This window comes from Stegastes partitus, unplaced genomic scaffold (genome assembly GCF_000690725.1).
Source record: "Stegastes partitus isolate 25-593 unplaced genomic scaffold, Stegastes_partitus-1.0.2 Scaffold1027, whole genome shotgun sequence".
NCBI classification, from domain to species: Eukaryota; Metazoa; Chordata; class Actinopteri; family Pomacentridae; genus Stegastes; species Stegastes partitus.
Genome location: NW_007578758.1, coordinates 208,715 through 229,695, shown reverse-complemented (window position 1 = coordinate 229,695; position 20,981 = coordinate 208,715). Strand labels below are relative to the sequence as shown.

The 20,981-nt window shown below is 43.0% G+C and overlaps 1 protein-coding gene across 1 annotated transcript in view; it reads right to left on the bottom strand.

Annotated features, from left to right (window-relative positions):
* LOC103367210 (ADP-ribosylation factor-like protein 15) overlaps positions 1-20,981 on the bottom strand; it is a 109,114-nt gene that overhangs the window by 27,453 nt on the left and 60,680 nt on the right. Inside the window, exon 4 of the mRNA XM_008295175.1 lies at positions 16,736-16,944. Within this exon, the coding sequence (XP_008293397.1) occupies positions 16,736-16,944 (209 nt within the window). The remainder of the gene's footprint in view (positions 1-16,735; positions 16,945-20,981) is intronic.

Sequence of the window (20,981 nt, the reverse complement as noted above, 5' to 3'; positions counted from 1 at the left end):
CACACAGGACAGGTTAGAGATCATAGAGCTCATTTATAAATCTAAAAACAAAAGCAGCATCCAGGTGACCAGGCTGCATGACAGCAGTGTTCATGCATGGACAGATCCTAAATCTGTTTCAGAGTCTAAATACCTTTATTAGCATCCATCTGATTCACAGTGTGTGTTTGCAGCATCCATCAACAACAACAAGTGGCTGAAAATGTGGTAAAATGTCAAACTATGCGTCTTATCTGACTTCTGACTACAGCTTCACGTTAACATTTACTGAACAGATTTGAGTCTAAAAGTGCGTTTCTACCTTTTAAACATTAATACGGCTGCCTGCCAGTTGGTCGAACAGCGTTTTCCAATCATTTCGTAACAGCCGACTGAACGTCTTCAGTCAGACTCGTCTTAAACGCAGACAGTCCTGCGCAGGGCTCTCTGACAGAATGTGAAAATCCTTAACAGCTTCCCAGACAGTATGGAAATTGGCTAAAGGACTTCTGGAAATAGGATGTTACACCCATTTGAATGAGCTTGAGACAATAACAAACGGCTAAAGGAGCAAACAGAGGCATATGTTCGTCGGTTTTTAAACCGATTCTCTACCGGAGACAGCACCGCATACCCCCCACCTTCAGCTCCAAGCTAAGGCTATCAGACAACTAAAGCTGCAAAAGTAAAATGACCTGGTGACTGTTAAAGCCCTTGGGAGTGTTTCTGTCTGGTTTCTGGGCTCATCTATCAATCCTGAGACTAGATTATACTGTATGTGCTCCACTGCTTCACAGAGACGAGCAAAGGACCAACGTTTTGTTGCACACAAAGCCTGAAGAAAAAAAAAAAAAGAAGAATGACATGTTTTGATTTTACAGAAATAATCTTTGGTTAGTGTTGATTTCTGATTTAAGTAAATGTTAGAAAACAAACGAACAAACAGAGAAAATACAACATCAAAACTTATTTTGGAACCGTGATACATAAAAATATTTTTCTGTTTAATGTGTAGAGATTTAAGGAGAAATTGTTAGTATCAGAAAAAAGCCTTTAATCTCTAGATCCTGATGTCTGGGAAGCCTCCAGTTCCCGTCCCTGTCCACTCCCATCTCCACACACAGACTGGCCTTAGTGCTGTGGTTCTGCCCTTCTGGCCTTCAGGTCAGCGGACGCACCGATTACCCGCAAGTCCTTGACACAAGACAAATCTTAGTGCTTTCATCTGTGTCGGTGGGTCGCCCCTCAAAGCCTTGTTACAGGATTGGCGCTCGCCAATTAGCACAATTAGCTTTTGGCAAGCCGCCGGGGGCGTCACATGGCACCAGCTTTGCACTGATGGTACCTGACAAGCCCACAGATCTGTCATGGTTGCCATTACAGGGGGCAAGATGGCTGCAGGATGGACGGGAAAACGAAATGAAACAGAAATACATGTGCCTCTACCCGTACAGACCACCAACAGGAAACGCAAACAACATTTTATTGTGAAACATTACAGATGGCTCAAAAACAGTCTATCATATATCAGCAACAAACACTGAACCACTCCTGATATGAACATTAGTTAATAAGAAAGGAGAGCTCAGAATAATGCTGCAGATGGTGGAGCGAGATCAGAGAACAACGCTGCAGTGATAGCACTCACTTTATTACTGTACCGTAGTGAGGAAGTGTCGGTCGTGCAATGTACCTGCTTGGCTTTGCTCTTGTTTTTCTTTACAAAACTTCAGTCGTATATCCTAAGCTGTCATTTGTCTTTTTTAAGTCAGGCTGAGAGTTTGTTTGTGAGGCCTGCTTCCCTTAATGTTTTATCCAGAATGCTCAGTTGAGGGTCTCCAATGTCAAAGTCTTTTGAAGAGATGAAAAACATTGGCAAATAAAGCGGCTTTATAGGGGGAAATCCAACAGAGGCGAGGGTTCCCTGCTTTTACTGAAAAAAAAAAACTGTACATGGGTATACTATAGGAGGATAACATCTGGAGGTGGTTGTGCCATGAAGGAATGCAGATGCTAAAACACAAAGGCTTGGACAGAGAGCAGAGCATCATTATATGAGTGACAATAGGTCGAGTGTTGGCGTGTACAGTCCATGCAGCAGCCGACAAAAGCAGCTTCACTACACGCATTACGTAGCGACGACTCCGTGGAAGTCATTTTGTGGTCATCGAATAATCCGACACACCGCTTATCTGGAATAAAAAATGCTCCAATGGGTGTAAGTGTGAAGGTTGTTAATAATGATGGATGAGAAAGGGAGTAGTCCTAATGGAAAGGAAACAGCCAACCCCGTCTACTAAAAGCAAAAACACACTACTGTTTCTGTTTAGAGGAGTAAATATGCTAAAAATACATGAAAAGAGCTGCCCATCAGTTCCTCATCAGCGATATTACAGCTTGATAAGACTGTTCTAGCTACATAAAAGCCCGCGGCCTGGATACAATCGGCGTGCTGATAAAAGAGCCCCAGACGATGGGCAGGAAGATAAGCAAGAAGGGGAGGTCTGGGGCGCTGACGCTCTGCCGCAATACCATTCTCATTTGCAGCCTTGTGTTTCCTCAGCCCTCTCGCTTTTCCACGGCCCCGTCAGTATAATCTCTGTGCTTGGCTACACCGAGTATCTTAGGTAACACTGCTCGAGATCAGTATCTGCTCTCAAAACAAGAAGCCAGGAAGTGTTCCGTCTGTCATTATCACAATTCACCCAGCACTGTGGTTTTCCTCTTCACATCAAATCCACTCTTTATGGTTTCCTTCCCGGGGACTTTGTGTGAGTTAGTTTTTTTTTTTTAAACCTTTTCCAGCGGAGGACAGTGAAGGAGAGGGAGACCACAGCGTCTGCATGTGTGGGTATCTACTTGTGGTTTAGATGGGAGTGTAGCTGCATTCCTGAGGGCGAGCAGTGAATTGACCACATAACATCATGATGTGTGTGTGTGTGTGTGGAGGGGGAAGTGTGACACAATGAGGAAAGGAGATTATAGTCAAAAAAAAAGAAAAAGGTCTGTTGATGTAAAGCTGTTTGATTTCCAGGGGTTGCGCGGCGCTCGCATGCATAAATGAGCACATCCGCACAGCTGCTCACGGATGGGCGTGTTGCAACACACCTTGTCTGACAACACTCGGGCGCATCTGGAGGTCTTGAAGAAGAGACAAGTTAAAAGCACGACTTAATTATCTGGCCTGAATACCAAAGACAGTCAAATGAAAACATTCCCATCTCCTCTTCTCCCGCTCTTCCTGTCGTGTTGTTTCTTCTCCTCGCCGAGCCGGTTGGATGTTTTCGCGCTGCTCGACATTAAAGCCTCGCAAAATAAAGAGTTCCCCCCAAAAACACCTTATCATCAGCTGTTAATTGCGCCGGGACAGAGAGCAGTTACAAAGAAAGGAAAACACAGTGACCTCAGTGAGTTGCAAAACTGTGATTTATGTCAGCGAAACTAAAAATCAAAGGAAGGAGGCTGCAAATTCCATCCCTTCTCAGAAGTCATTACGCACAAATCTGGTTTCAAAACAACTTTGTGTGAGTTATTCTCTGTAATCAAATCAAATGGACCACCTGAAGCGGTTGCTCAGAGCCCTGGCTGTTTTTAATGTTAGTCTGTTGAAAGGATTAGAAACTAAGCAGACTACTTTGGAAATGTGTCGACCTCACAAGTGTCTGGTTAACAAAAGAAAAACTCTATTGATTGCAGCACAATGTAAAGTTGTGCGACTGTTTTCAGCTGCTTTTGCATCGTGCTGTCCAACAATAATCAGAACATCCTGCAGCGCAGTAGTGTGAGGTCTAATTATGAGATTTATTTCATTATTATACATGATCAACTTACTTACTAATTAAGTACTGCCTTAAACAAAGTTAAAGTCCATCCCATATGTCCTCTCTTCCATCTTCTGAAGAAGAAATGTCCCACATTGGGCCGCGGTTTACTTTAGAATGGGTTTAAGCATATTTAAGCTGACAAATACATTGAAATGCATCCAAATACTGGTCACATTATGGACTGTTGTTCGTTGCACGGTGACAGGAACCGACAGCAGAACTGCAGCTTATCAACTTAAGCAACACTTGGTGACGTCATGTGTCTTGAGCGTATTAGATATGAGTTCAAAAAAACTATAAATGCACCAAAAGTCATTCAAACGAGAGACTGAATTCTTATTGTTTAAAGCAAAGCGTTTGAGCCAGATGCTGAGGAGATATAAATACATCTGTCTCTCCAGACCTCCCTTCAACAACTGGCCTTCAACGCTGATCATTTAGTTTGAATTTGATCATAAATAATAAATACAGCATCTTATAAACAGCATGAACAAAGTTTCACAATAATTCAACATTATTTAAAAATATGACTGAAGCTGTAAACATTTTCAAATCCGCACCACATTGCAGGAAACATCTTCATTTTGTGCACAAACTGTATATGCAAAGCCAAAAGGTAACCCAGACTAAATGATCACTAAACTCCTAAACGAAGTGACCACAAATAGGAATACAGCAAGACAGTTATTGCTCAGCAGCTTGGAATCAGCAGAACTGTTCTTTATGACGCCTTTCGTCTAAAAACGCAGCGAAGCTCCACCAAGAGCTGCAAAGGGAGCGGCAGTCGTCTAGTAATTATTTCCAAAGCGGTGCATTTATTTCCTCAGTGCTTGTGATTATAGCAGCTCGAGTGTTTCTACACATATCTCGCTTGGTTAAAAAGAAGCCGCTCCGTTTTTACATTTAGTGCAGTTTGTGTGAAAAATAAACAAATCTAAGCGTAAAAAATCAGAATATTTCATGCAAATCATAAACCAGTAACCAGATTAAGGAAAAATTGATCATTCCTGAGCAAAACCAGGATGGTATTAATGACAAAGCTGCAAAGGAAACAAATATCGGTGAATAAAACAACTGGGTAGTGGTATCTCCATCTGCTGTAGTGGATAATCTATTAAAGGAAAAAACTTTTACTTCTTCCAAAGATGATTTACTTTTCGTTCTCAATACTTTTTTTTTTTTAAAGGATTATGAAATAGAATAATAAAATGAAAGGGGGAAACAACACTTACCACCTGGTTTTCATTTCCTTCTTTATAAAAACCCAACATAGATCAGATTTCTACATCCAATTTGCATTTTATTTTGTTTATTTCATTAAACTGTTTAAACTTCAGAATATCCTCCATGTTTTGTTTTTACTTCTACCACAGGGCCATGTGGTAGAAACCAATTTTAAAAAAAATGTAGTTAAATATCTAACGTCTGTAGAGCCACGATTACTTTCTGAGTGTCGGTAACTGTTGTGGGCACTTGGAAGACTTCTGTACAACCTTCCACTTTGCTCTGTCGCTTCATTTAGTGAATCAAAAAGACCAGAATCCTCGCGCCACAGTCTGGTCTTGTCTCTACGTGTTTGTCGTGAGTCATAACTGAAGATATTTGTAGCCTACAGTAACAACTTATTAGACAATATACATGCTTGTAATCAGGTTTTTTCTTGGGGAACTCTTTGAATCATCAACTAAGATAAATTGAAAAACTGAAAACCGTCTTAAACCTCATCTGGATCTTGACTGGACATGAGAGCGTTTAAATGAGTGTAGATGGCCCCATCAGAAATATGCTTTCTTGCTGAAAGGTCAACAAATACGACCACTCATTGACAGTAGAGGTGTGAAAAAGCACTTCCCTCGTTAATTAAACTGTGCTTCAAGCAGCTTTAGATGACTGAAAACAAATAAATGGACTATTTCTGTTTACAATAAAAGCATACGTTTCATGCATAAGTCTTGCAGCCACATAAATCCCGCAGCCTATTGTCAGTTGTCAGCATACAGAGAATACTACGGACAACACCGACGGTCTGCAGCTCAGTTGCAGTTCAGATATATGTGAAAGGGTGCAGTCTGGTTGTCTTGTCACAACATTTAGTTTGAGCCCTGAAGACAGAGACAGCGTTATCCTCTTATTGTCATGGAGAGCGCTGCCTTGGGGACTTGGAGGCACAAAGGCTAGAGGAAAGTTAGCCTTAAAGCTTCTTTGGGGATAGAGCTAGACATTTGCGGGATGGGAGAACATCCTCAGATGAAAGCTCCATGTTACGGGATCGGACAGGACGGGACAGAAAATCACCTTTGTGCCAGCTGGGGATGAGTAACTGCTACGTGTTCTTGTGTTATGATAATACTAAGACGACTTCGACAAATGATCACAATGATTAGATTAAAGCGGGAAAAGGATTTAAAAAGGAAGGGAAATAACAGAAAAGACCTGCTGGCACTAGATAACCAAACCACATCTTCTCGCAGCTATTCTGAGCGAATGTAAACTCTGGCTGAGTACCTGTGGTTAAGTAATGAGACAAATAAAAGTTGAGCTCCACGCGTCAGATTTGCATCGACTTGTCCGTGTGCACACGTGTGAATCTGCACATCCTCCAAACTCGTCGCAGCCCCCTTTCTCCACTCAAGCAGAAAAGCAACCCCCCACCACCACCACCACCAGCACCACCACTTTCCCTGCAGCATCCTCACTCTCTTGATAGTTCCCGTCAACATCCACCCCTGTAACCCTTCCTCAAAAAAAAAAAATCCTGGAGGAGGTCAACAGAGAGATTAAGACCCTTCAAATGGGGTCATGGAGATCAATGATCAAACAGAGAGCCAGGGCCGGCCCCCATGCCCCCCACTCCACCCACTTTATTTCAGAAAGCCTGATAATAGAGACAAAAAGGCCGGCTAACAATTACTTCCCTACACCATGACCCGGCCACCCTCTTAATCTCCGGCGGTGGCCTCACCTATAGCCGCCGCTGACAGTCTCACCAATCGCCGATCGGGACGTGTCTATTAGGTGTGAGCCTCGAATATGACGGGCAGGTCAAGAGGTAAAAGATCCAAGAGTGGGAAATACTCGCATCCTGCTCGATGCAGCGCTGACTGAATAATTCAAACATCTTATTACGACATACAGCGTGTGCATTACCACAGTTTAGCTTCACCAGAGACATAAAATGATTCACCCAGTGCACACATTACAAGAGATGACGAAAAAACTGGTAATCACATCCGTCATTCAGTTTCAGAACACAGGCATCGTCAAATGAGACCTCTCACACGGCGAGGACAACTTGTCGGTTGTGGGTTTTCCATCGCTGTGAGCCACATTCCTGCGGACCACAGGAGAACAGAAACTGGCTGCGGACAAACGCACTCAGCTGTGGGGTTGGTGAGGATGTTCCCCCCCCCAGAACACTGGCCTTCCAGTGAGTTATGGCTTTTTCACATGCTGGAGTGGGTTCAACATTTTTAGAGGCGAAGGCGAGAGCATAGTTTTATTTTGAGCTTAAAACTGAGGAGAGAGAAAAGATTGGAGGGGATGTGGAATGACATCAAAAACATAAATGACACGAGGATTTTTTTTTTTTTAGGCCATAAAGGAAACACTCAGGGGGGTTCAGCTTGTACCTAAAGGCAACCCATGTGTTTGTAGAAGACGAGGTACAGAGTTGAATTTCTTACAGAATTTCCACAGTTAAGCAACTGATAGAGTTCAGAGCCAGTTTTTCAGCACAATGTTGTGAAAGGACTCGAGTGTCAAGTTCAGGGTGAGCTGCTTTGGGCAGATGAATGAAAGCTAGAAAAAAAAAAAAAGGGAGTGGGCATAAAATGAGAGAGGCCAGAGGTTAGGAACTTCCTGTCTCTGGCGCTTTATCAATGAAACTGATAGTATTCAAACTCTGGGGTTGTGAGAAGAGAAGAGAAAGTGAATACTTATCATGCCTTCTTTTCTACACCTCGAACTTCAAGGAGCGATGAAGTGAACGTACAACTCAACATTGTGACTATACTTTGATTTAAGGCTGGAATCCCTCCACAGGAACACAAGGAAATGGTAAAATGGTGAATGGTCTGCACTTAGATAGCGCTGTTCTACCTGAGCGGCTTTACAGTGTGTTTCTCATTCACCCATTCATACACCAATGGCCACAGAGCTGCCATGCAAGGTGCTGCCAACTTCGGGTTCAGTGTCTTGGGGATCGAACCACCAACCTTGTGACCACCTGAGCCACAGCCGCCACAAGTAGGAACAAGTACAACTGTACAGAGTGAAGTCAGGAAAGAATTAGCAAACACTATCCAATAAAAAACCAAATATCAGCATTTAAATGAAGGGTTAAATCCGAGGCAACCGGCCAACAGTGACTTCATCTGTGCAGTGCAGATGCAAAGTCTCACTTTACCACTCATCAGATGGCATTTCAGGATTTGTGTAATGCTTTTCTTCACTGTCTATCACCCCCCTTGTGTCTCTCTGACACACTCATACATACACAGCATGTAAGTGTTACAACGTGGGATATAGATGCAGACATGTTGGAGCAAAAGGCCACAACACCCGGGGTTCCCGCTCTGTGCTCCCTCAGTGAGCTGATAATTCTGCAGCTATACTCCGGTGGTGAGGAAAGGTTTGTGGGGAAGTGGTTTAAACTTTCCCTTGACCCACTGTAGGAAAAAAAAAAAAAGCTTGTTTATGCAGGTCTTGACAACAAATGAGACGTTCTCAGTTTGGCTTGTGATTGAGTCAACAGCGGTCAATAGTAGCCAAAGACGGGGGGAAGAAATTGTTTAGCGAGGAAATTCATTCCCTCTAGAATCAGCTGAGGGCAAAAAAACAAAAAAAAAACACATGCCACATACGAAACAAACAATGTCGACGTCAATGTGCCTGCATGTGTCTGAGTGCATGTGTGTGTCTGCCTGTCTGCTTCTGTCAAAACACGGCAAATTGATGATTAATGACTGTTTGCATGCCGGTTGCCGAGGAGGTGAGGATCCGTCACTGTCTCCGTCCTGCTTCCTGGTACGGTCGTCGTCGCTTTCCGGAAACCGAGACCAGAGTTGGAACAAGCTGTTTGAAAAGCGCAATTTACAAAATGTCTGTAATTAATTTTATTCGCTTGTAAATGCCCCGCAATTGTGCAGTGTGACGCATTTGAGTGGCTGCTTGTCTGTGTGGTGTCACAACGCATAAGCAGCATCAGATTTAAATTTGGTACACTGGAAACAGATGTGCCGCGGATCAGAGCAGGCGCGATGAACGAATGCATGAAGGGACTGTTCCAGTGAATGAGTGAGTGAGTGAAAGAGAAAGAGAAAGAGAAAAAGACAGTGTGTTGGGTGCTCGTCCCACTCAATCATCTGAGGACTCTGACCACAACATTTCAGTGTCTCTGTCTTCAATCCTGGAGGGAAGACTTTTCACATGGCTTTCAAGGTTAGATATTACAGCCTGCCCCTTTTTCCACTGTTTACAGTATTTTTTTTTTTTTTGTCAGCCCCCACACCCTGCGCCATGACTCAGTCCTGGCCTCCATTGTTTTTTCCATTCTTCAAGCAGTGTATCATCAGTTTCATTCTGCCTTCTATCTGGTCTTCAGATAACACGAGTGCCAATAGCTCCAGAAAGACTTTTACCTCTGATAGCGTTTTTCTAAAACAAGAGCCTCTCGTGGATGCAGTCCATTAGGCCCTGCCATCTAAACAGACCTGCTTTGTTGAGGTGTTATATCAACAGGGCGACCTCCCCTCTACTCCTCCCCGGCTTCCTTGGGCCCCCCAACGGCAGGAGATTGATGTCAACAAGGAATTCTGTCCCACGTTTCCTTCTGCCTCCTCCAGACCCACCCTGCTCCCGAAAAACACTTGCTGTAGCACAGAGGGCCCCAGTGAGGGCTTAACAGGCCCGCTAAGCTGTCTCAGCCCACCGCCGCCTTCTCTCACCCCTCGCTCTCACAGTGCCAGAAACACCCTAAGTCACCAACGTGACACCATAAACAAGCGGTGCCCCAGAAAACAGCGCCGGCCAACGCAGAGTGTGTGCGTGTGCTACGGAAATGAGCCACCTTGTTCTGTCAACAGAGCGGTTGCTGTGAGAAGAAGGTCAACACGGAGACGTCATTTGTGTACAGTGTCATCACCAGAAGGGCTGCCAATAGAACTCAGACCAACTAAATCTGGGCTTGTTTCATGGGTGGTGCTTGTCAAACATTCACAAGAAGCAAAAACCTGAAACGCAGCTGCCGTCTTTGGAGGTTTGCGGAGTTCAGATTGAAACCCTCTGGAGGAGCGAAGGGGCTGCAGCGGGACGCTTGCAAAATCAGATACATGTTCCAATAAAAATCTGCACCAATACATAATTTCATTCATCTGTGAGCCTAATCTAATATTCCAATCTAGATCAGCATTTCAGTGACACAACATGGTTTTCCTGTGCATGCTTGGTCCCCGGCTGAAACGCGATACGCCCCGTTATAATCCTCCGAGGGGATGTACACATTCATGTTTACATTCACCATCCTTTTAAATTTCTTTTATCGTAATGCGCAGAAAAGAACTTTAAAGCGCATCGCTAACCGCCGAGCCTTGAGTTTTTCAAGATGCCAAAAAAAATATCAAAACAGATTACGGGGACAAAGAGAAACAAATTTAATGTGCTTCAGAACATTCCTGTTTAGAAAAATTGTTACTGGAGACACCAACAAGCCCTCGAAGATTAAAGCCATAAACAACACACAGCTCCGACTGGCTTTATTTTGTTGTGTCACTTCTCTGGTGCTGTTGTATTTATCATCCATGCAAACTTTAATCAGAGAGAGCGATGTTTCCCTGAATATTTGATGCAGAAATCAGATTCCAGTTAAATCAAAGTGTAGCTGAGACACCATCAGGTTATGATTCAGCAGCTCAGATACCCTACGTATGCATGTTTCTTTCAATTTTGAGCGATCTGTCTTATAAAGATAGTTAACAAAGAATGCAACATGATTGAGTTTCCCAAAACAAACTGCTTTGGTGGATCAAGTGTCACAGATTACAGTGATTTGATCGTTTTCGTTTCCTGCTAGAATCTATCATAACTCATAACTCTTCAACCTCACCATGGTAAACCTTCACGTTAGCTGGATTTGCTCGCTCTCCTAACCTTGCGATGACCCGACGAATACGCAACGTCTTCTGTGAAGCTCAGAGCATCTCAGAGTAAATGTGCACTGACCCTGAGCAGGACTTCTCTACTTTGGAAAAAAGCTCATGGAAATGCTAATAAATAATGAAAACATACATAACATTCTGAGAATATACGGTGTCGTACATGAGACCTTTAAAAGGATGCATGGATGTGAGATTATTTGGGTCGTGCATGTGGAAAAGACGATCCTTTGAGGGTTTTGACGAGCTGAGAATGACTGGTGCAACGCATGACACTGTGGATGCATACTGCATGTATGTATGTATGTATGTATGTATGTATGTATACGGCAGAGAGATCGGAAATAAGAAGTGACATATCTTTATTTGTGCTTTTATCCTCAGCTGAGGAGGCACAGCCGGGGCAGGGCTAAGAGCGCTGTGCTACCTGTTTCTGATGCACCTTGGTACTTTTAGTGTAATTTTCATTCAATATTAAGCAACTTGGCTCTACAGTAGAGTGTTTTGATAACCTTTATCAATAAGTAATGTGAATATATAAATATTCCCAAACTTCCTGAAGACGAACCGTATAGAAGTTAGGGGTCGACAGGAGGATGTACCTTAGACCATCACAAACTAATATTAATCTTAGTAATGAGTATGTATGTGATAGTATGTGACTGCTGTTGACATCAGGCTGCAATTATGGGTCTTTGTGTGTTTATAAAACACATGAAAATAAATTACAGAGGTAGAGCTAGCATTGCTATATTTAGGATTCTACAAGAAAGTGAAAGAATTGAGAGAAATTTACTTGCTGAGCCCGAAAAAACAAAACTTTCTGATGCACAACTTTGGGGTGATCTGCAACAAGTGGCACAGAAATTTAGAAATCCATTAAACCCATAAAAACAGCCTTAACATAGCGACAGCCTTGGATTCTGACTCCGACATGACATTTAATGTCACCAATCAGGATGACGGCGTATTATCTGACTGAACAATCCCACAGATTGGCTACGTTCACACTGCAGGACTTGATGCTCAATGAGGATTTCTTTGTGACTTCCTTCACGTTTCCAGTTCAATGCGACTTGTATGTGATCTGCTGTGTGAACTTCATACGAGCCAAAAGTGTCCCGCATGCGCAGAAGAGGACACGACGACGTCACACGCAGCGAGCGTGCTCAGTGTTTATGGAAGTAAACATGGATGGTAACGGTGGAGCGTATCTGCCACTCCCCCGCCGCCACCGATGGAGGAAACAGAAGTGTGAGCGCTAACTAAACTAGCATCAGCAGCGGAACATACACAAGTGCACCAGTCAGTCAGGCTGAAATCCAGCAATGCGTTGTGTTCTAACAATACACTAGTTATTATAACAACTATGAACAATAATGAACAACTAATGAGCCTTCCAGCATCAAGCCCTCCTTGTATCTGGACCTCCGTCTTGACAATCCGACAGCCTTGCTATCCGACCTAAAAGAAGGTTTTACATTTAGTGTCGGATTATTGAGTCACGACTGTACTTCAAAGATGTAAAGTCCCATAACTAAGATAAATCTCTAACTAAAACCAGTAGCAATGGAACCTCAGATAAACTGAAAAATAAGCTTCCACCTCTGTGGATGTAAAGCAACTGACTGCTAACATATAGAGGAGAAAGTTTGCTCTCTAGTAGAGAGGCAGGACTAACAGTCTTTTCCGTTTTTTCCATCTTTTATGTGACGCATGATATCACCTGACGTTAGACCGTCCATAATGAGCCAGCATGGGTCAGTACGTCATTCCTGGGCCTCGTATACAGCACAGAGACAAAGGAACTCAGTGTAAGAGGAGAGGTGGAGGCAACTTTTTCTTTCACAGTTGGTTTAAATTTTCGTTTCAGTTTAGCAAAGATTATGCGTGAGTCACTGGACATTAAGTTCCTTCAGTGACAAACCATGAGTCAGATGATGATATGCGCACACAGGCATGGTGACACTCATAATGAGCATGTAAATTCAAACTAGCAAACAGGTTACAGAGAATTTAAACACAATAGAAAGCCACCCAAACATATAAAACAGCTCTTAGCGCTGTGATTGTGGCACCCTAGAGATCCTACCAATTCAGTTATTTATCACTACTGACAACACATTCTAAGCCATATGTCAACACCAACTTGTCAGAAACATATTGAATATGATGTTAAAAATGGAGTATTTTTTGTAATATGATCCCTATCACAATAAATCAAAGTAAAGAAGTAACTGTAATCTGCATACATGGATTCCTTGACTGAGGCAGAAAGAGCGTGACAGTGCAGCCAAATATAAGATCTAATAAAAACTTTACTCATCCTGAAGGAAAATCTTCATATACAGCAAACAAAACATCAGCCAATGAAGTCCAGAAACCCGGTTATGTTTACCTGATGGTAGACAGAGTATTACAGCTGCATTCATATCCATCAGGCTCCTCAGCCACTCTCAACAGCTCCCTTTATGTAAGTCACTCATGGTGAACTGAGATGGCCCTCGAACAGGATGGAAAACGTGCCTTTGGGCGACATCCGTCTCGTCCCTCCGTCCCTATAAGCCAGTCTCACGTGTCATCAGTGTTTGTAAACAGTTCAGCAAAGTCAATACTTCCACAGACCGATACGATGGCGGGTCAAACACGGCAGAGGACGCGTCACGCTAAGACCGCTGGCCGAGCGCGGGCCGGTCACCGGCTGGAATAAGTGGGTTCGTTACGGGGACCAACAAAGAGGCCGGTGTTTAAAGGGCTTAAGGCAAGCAGCCGCCATTTAAAACATCAATAAAATTACTGCGTTTTCGTGACTACAAGTTCATCCAATCCATACTCATTAGTTAAACTAAACAGATTCAAGTGGAGTGAAAGGTTTTGCATCACTTGGAGTCACGTTGGGTCACAACAGGATCTGGTATAGAACTTTTCTCCCGTTCATTTCCCAACGCACAGCTCGCATCGCGGCGGAGCGGCAACGGCGGTGGTCTGGGCCACAAAATACAGATGCTCCTCTCTCCAGGTGTCCATCTTTGTTGTCCTTCAGAAACATTAAATAGGCCCATGCAGATGATTCATGTGCGTGTCGATACGTTGGCGTGTGTGAGTTTGTGCAGGAAAATGAGGTTCCAGGTTTTTTGAAACATGAGCGAGCACTGCATAGGGAACGTTAGCCATAACATCCCACTCCAGGAGGCTCCCTGTGTGAGGAGGTGGGGAGGTAGAGCAGGGCTAGAGAACGGGAAGGTGGGTCAGAATACCCTCGTTTTGTCCTGAGGGGAGGTGGTGACATGACCTACTATCCACTATGATATTTCCTGCAGCCATTCTTTTGATGGAAACTCTATTTGAGACAACCAAACTGTGGTAATGGGGTTTGCCAGTGCTTGTAAGCTGATCAGTCCAAAGTATGATGCTTCCTATGTGGTCTATATGCAGCCAAATATGGAGCCTGCAGCCCTTCAGACCAGTCATTCAAAAAGTATGCATGAGACTGGAGTAAGACTTGAATTACCTGTGCCGAATTCGAATTTACTGGAAGAAATTACAAGGCACTTAGATAAGAATTACGTATTGAAGCCAAATCAGTAAATAACGTGCCTTCAATGAGGTGAAAAAACATACAGAGACAAACTGGAAGGTTTATGGAATCTGTCTCAGAGGCCAAAAGCCGTTTCAGGGACCATTTACCAACAAGGATAAAAAAAAAAAAACTAAATGTAAAAAAAGAAGCCAGCATCTTGGAAGCACATGTCCGCATTTTATGGCCGGACCATGCTGAATGATCATTTGCAAACTTATATACAGTAGCTGTTTCAGGAAAACAAATTAAGACATGAAGTCGAGCCGCGATAGCTGATGACAGAATGCTTTGGACTGGCCTACAGATGGATTCAGACCACGGTGGCATCAGTCCAGACGTCTTTCTACCCACAGCTAAGGTCAGGTGGGATATCAACTGTTGATATATTTGCAGACAGGCTACAGGATGAGACAGTTTCGATCAGAACAGTTTGATGTTGTGATAACTGCTTCTTGCCAGTGCAGTTCTCTTCTCTCTCACATTTGCCAGACGAGCATGTCTCTATTTTCCCGTTCCATCTTCATGCAAACATGACCTCACCGTCTCATAGGTTCTCCTACGACATTTAGAGACAACAATAAATAGCATCTTTAAGTTTCAAGATGTTTTATCTTCTATTTATTTTAATATTACATTTGTGGAAACAGTGAGCAAAGTTTGTTGATATGGGGAAATAAAACATGAAAAAAGTGCTGCAAGACCAACACACCTGTGGACACTGAATGGGTTAAAGGTGAGCCGCTGATTGCAAATCCTCGTGGAGCTACCAGTTTCGATTTTGCTTGTCCATGTGCACTTAAGGTACAAAACGGATGCTCAAAGATGAAGTGAAAACAGTTTAAACACCCAGTGAAATGGTTATTATTAGACCAACATACCTGAGAACACTCATTTTATGTATTTCACAACAAAATATGCACAATGGTGGTGCTGATCATGTCCTGTTTAAATAAAAAAAAAAAGGGCTTGTGACAGCAAACATGTGGCTCCGACTTACAACTGAAACATTAGCACACAAAAACTGAGATATGCATCATGTATATATGACTTCTGGTCCACTTCCCTCAACCTCATACAGATCTTGAGGGGTTTTGTGGGTTTCACGTGAGACTGCCCTGGACTCTACTGACACAAGGAGTCGTCCTCAAACCAACTCAACTGACTCCTTTGTAAGTTCAAGGACAAACATGTCCTCCGAGCAACTTTCTGGATGTTCAGCCTCTTTATTCTGTCCTTAAATGTTTGGGTGCCGGGACACACAATCCATTATAATCACAAGATGTTGATCAGACGACAACATTTCAAACCCACTGCTCAGCTTCTGTGTTCATTACAAGTCACCCATTACTAGACAAACGCAAAGTCAAATAACAAACCCTAAGATTAACATAAGACGAGTCATTCTGCTCGATCATTGTCCGTATGGCCTCTCCGTTGTTAACCACGTCTTCTTGAAGACAGCGCCGTCTCTTAAACCCTAGAAAGGATACTTCCACTTCATACTAGTCCCAGCTCTGTCCACAACACCTAAAATGCCTCCTTCCTTTGCAGTACAGCAGAACATCGTCTCCACCTTCACCTGGCCCCAACTTCAAAATGTACTACACCCCTACACTAAACCTTAGAGGACCCACATGGCGTTGGCTCTGCACTACATTCTGGTACTGTGAGGAGACTTTATCTGCGATATCTTGGTCAAGGCTTGGCTGCCAGAGAAGACGCTGCTATTCCAGATGAGGCTTCTCTCAACACAACACAGCAGACTACAGAGGTCTTATGATGCTTTGGAAGACCCAACCTTGTTGTCTCGGCTCCTTGGTCGACGGCGACATGCAAATGCTTTCACTCCACCTCCGCTAAAAAGTAGGGGTTTTACAAGATGCTCCGATTTTTAAAAATGACACTGACAACATTAGAGTCATTATGTTGCACACTGTTAATTGTGAGTCTGTCATAATGGGCCTGTTGTGTACAAATAGACGTATTAGTGCGACACTGAAAAGACCCATTCATATGTATGAGTGTACATAGTATTTACAGGCAGAATGCGTGCCATGAATTATGCAAAATTATGTTGGGTTTTTTTTCCCCGCTCAAGACAGGCATTTAATGTTTTATAAATCTGTGGAAAGGGCAGCGTTTGTATGTGAAAGACAATCACGGGATGCATTATTAACGGCGCCGTAAACAGACCAGTTTACCTGGTTTGGCGTCCTCGCAGCAGGCTTGTCCTGGTGATTGGCAAGGATGAGGAAAGGCAGTGTGCAGAGCTGTGGGTGCTGCAGGGCAGAGTGGAGCTCATTACGCGCCGCTTCGAGGTCCTCGTCCGATGACGCGCTATCCAGTACGAAGACTACACCCTGTGACCCCTGGTAGTAGCGGCTCCAGTATTTCTTGATGTTGTCGGCTCCTGCGGACAGATGTGATGCTGTTAAATGTGTCAGGCTCTGGGTGGAGTCACTTTTTATAACTGATGCTGCGGCTGTCATGTGCAAACTTGCCAACGCCAGAAACGCCAGCAGGTCCTGACATACAGCGCTGTGCATCGTTAGAAAAATAACGAAATACTATAGAAATGCCAAGTTGGTAAAGCTATAAAGGTGTCAGCCATAAATTTGAGCTCAGATCTTAAGAAACAGCATTCCTGTCTGGATCCCTTCAAGCAGAGCGCATCTAAAAAAGAAAAAAAAACCTCAACTAAATTATAATTTTATTTTGGCAGACGCATTTATTTTATTCGTTTCTATTAGCTGAAATATTTCCCAGATAAACAGATGAAAAAATAACAAATTCCCAACGAATATTTCTAATGATGATCAATTACTTCAGTAATAAATCATATTACATCGTAAAACATCTGCTTGTTTTGCGTAAAAGCTAAACTAATAAGCAGCGTGGAGTTCAAATTACTCCTTCTCTTGCCAAGTTTCTTAACAGGTCATTAAGTCTGCGTTCAGACACAGGAGTGATCGCCTCGCTGCTTCGTTCACACCGAGTTCGTGCTCGTTTTTAAGGCTACCCTGGCATTGAATTAATTGTGAGCAACATGTGGTTCCTTTTTTGTTTGCTAATGCACTCACGAAAGTTTAGCTCGCTGCAACTTTATGTGCACGTGTAGGAGAATTTAAATGAGAGGCCTTCATGTTTACAGCATCAGTCGAGACCCTCTGTAGTCACTGCAGGTCCATCCCGTCTCCTACAGAGAAATCTTTAAAAATCACCACCAATGAATGAATGAGATGTCATTTATATATAAACATCTGCACAGAGCTATGCAAAAAATTTTTAGACAGAGAGGCATCTGATCAGTAGCAAACACCTTCTGCAGCAAAACAACAAACATAAAGCCAGAATATATCACTATCTTCAGCAACAAGAAGAACAAGGAGTCCTGCAGCAGAGCGCGTTTCCCCCCAGAGCCCTGATCTTAACATCATGGAGTCAGTCTGGGGTTATGAGAGGAGACAAACACTGAAACCTAAATCCACAGAAGAACTGTGGCAAGTTCTCCGTAAAGTTTCAACAACCTGCCTGAAAGGAAAATGTGGACAAGTGAGAGAACTGATGCCGTTTAAAAGACAAAAATGATGTCATACCAAATATTGATTAGAGCTTTAAAGCACTTTGAAAACTTTTAATTTCTTATATTTATGACAAATCTTATCACTCTTCCTCCCACTGACAAAAAACCCAAACTTTCTCAAGGTCAGGAATGACTGCAGGTATGTCTCACAGCTTTCTCCTCCCCTTCCACTATCTGGGTTTTCAACAACCTCTTACAAGCTGAAAATGTCAAGTTTTGGACGGTGCAATGAAGCCTGTTTGATTGGTTCTTTCCAAATATTCCACCAAGACAGTTCCTTGCTCTCTATTTTGCAGGGGCACCACTGCTGCATCCCGGGCTCGGCGCCTTTAAACAAACACAAACAAGCCGGAGCATTTATTTATCTCTTTAGTGGGATGGTAATGGGCGCAGTCAGACATTTCTTCAGCGCTGCCACAGTCTAGGTATGTGAAACCACACAAACCATGATGTTCTTGTTGTATCTGCGATGTTAGTCACACTCCTTAACCGCTGGAAGATTTACCTCCTCTCTTGTCATAAGTGATTGAACCTGCGACGGCTGCTGATCATTTCTAACCGACTTTCAAGCCGACGGGAGGCCAAGGTGCTGAAGCGTTTCTGCCTCAACAAGTCAAACAAACCACAGTTATTGTAATTTCAAATTCATTGCAGCTGATATGAAAACACTTGTTTGCTGCTCTCACACTTAGATCACGCTGCAGCTCCTCTGATGACTGTTTTCTTTCCACAACATGCTTCCCATTACCTGACTCTAAACGTTTGCTCCACATGCTAACTGAACTTGTCGTCACCACACACACACACCACCGCTATCACATTGCATACGTTTCACTTGCTTTCAGAGGATGCACGTTCTCTGGTTAAAATTATCCTCCTCCATCTGGTGAGGTGATGTGCTCTGCAGTCTTGTGAATTGTTGTTGTGCTATTGTTGCTCACGGTAAGATAATTGCCAAGAAGTGACAAACTGTGAGGCTTAAACATCACGAAGTGCTCGTGGTGGCATTTACCTCCATTCCCTTGTGCTCTCCCTCCCTCCCTCCCTCCTTCCCTCCCTTCCTTCCTTCCTTCCTTCTTTCCTCCCCCACTCTTTCTACTCACACCTCTCGCTGGAGTGGAAAGCTATCAGACAAAGTGGCACTTGAGAGATTGACTAGGAAGTTTCTCTCACCTTTGCCTGGAAACGGTGGAACGTACGTCACGTCTCGTTGGATCTCGTTGGCAACTTCTGCCACCTATTGGTCTCACTGGAAGATTTTCAAACATGAATCTTTGGAGGTGGGGGGGATGCTACGACAAATCAATAATCAAATAAGTGCATCACGAGTAAAACTTTGCTCCTCATTTCTGCTTCTTCTTTTTTTTTAAATTACCACTTCACTTCATATCCTCTCATGATTGTTTGTAACTATAAAAGTTTGGACACTTTCAGATCAGACATCACTAGCCGAAAGCCAGCAGCGCAGCACACGAGTTAAAAATAGCGTGTGAGTGAAAGCCATGTCTCACAGCGACCCCGTCAAAGCACTGAGTCACGGACAGGAAGACTTATCGCCTCATTCATTCAACGTATGAATAAAGACTGCATGAATGAAATAATGACCGATTATTACATGATAAACTACCGAACTTAATCATGAACTAAGTTTGGACTCTTTTAACCAGCTTAACAAAAGTACCACAAAGTTCAGACAAAAAATAAAAAATCTTCTGGTACATTTGGAACCAGAGGGAAGAATTCTTTACAACTTGTTTTTTTAAATTTAAATATATCTATGTTCCCCATCTGTCTGCTTCTAACTTAATTTACAACTTGTACTTCCCGGAACAGTTTTCGACATCCTTTTTCGCTTGCCTCGACTTGATTCATTTAGCTGCTGGTTAAATGTGTAGGTGCAGAGAGCACCAACACAAGCTATCATGTTTGTAATGGCAAGAGAGCAACAATTTTCTGTCGGGACACAATATCGTAAAACATATCTTATGGCTGCATTACACAACCGTCTACGGAGGCCGCCTTTGGCCGAGGAAGTCGGTATCTCTTTCTTTTTCCAGCGTGTATTTTAATCCCTGTGTGAGTTATTAAACGTTGATGCAAAATGATTTGTCAGTCGTGGAATATTTTCTTTCATTTCGAGGGAATGTTTATCATCGGCGTTCATCATTATATTAACCTCCATTACCGCGCTTTGTCTTGATGTGACGGATTCTTCTACAGATATCCATTTATTCCTTTAAATAAGTGCACGTCTGGATACAGGAATGGAACCACACTGAACAATGTTGTACATGTTAAAGCTGCACATTTTTTCATACATGCAGCAAAATTAATATTACACAAAGACAAAAAGCTTCTCCGTCAGTCTGATGTCAGAGTTGCTTTATCTGGGATTAAATAATAATATAACTCTGACACCTTTCTGAGGCCACCCATGCCTCCTTTCTCCCACCCAACAAAAACAACCAGAGAAACTTCTCCCTGTCAGATAAGACTGAGGCAGGATGTGTAATTAATTGTTCAATGTACTGCACAAAATCATAAAACATGTGAACATGGGTGCTTTGAGGTATTTGAGACATGAATTTAAGATTCATGTCTGAAATGTGAAAGTTAATATTTTGTAGGTATTTGATGATTCACTCCACCTGTAATAAGACGCTGTTATGTTACGACGCATCGCTGCCAACTCTCCTCGTCTATAAAACAAGTCTTGTGATTCTTCTCTGTTGCGTTGTCAGTAAAGTACACGACTGACGTCAGTGTTTCACAGCTTTGTTTGGAGGCAGGTGTTCTCATGCTAAGTGAAGTTTATGAAAAAATTAATAAATCTGTCAGGTAATGCTTTGGGGGCTGGAAGGTGG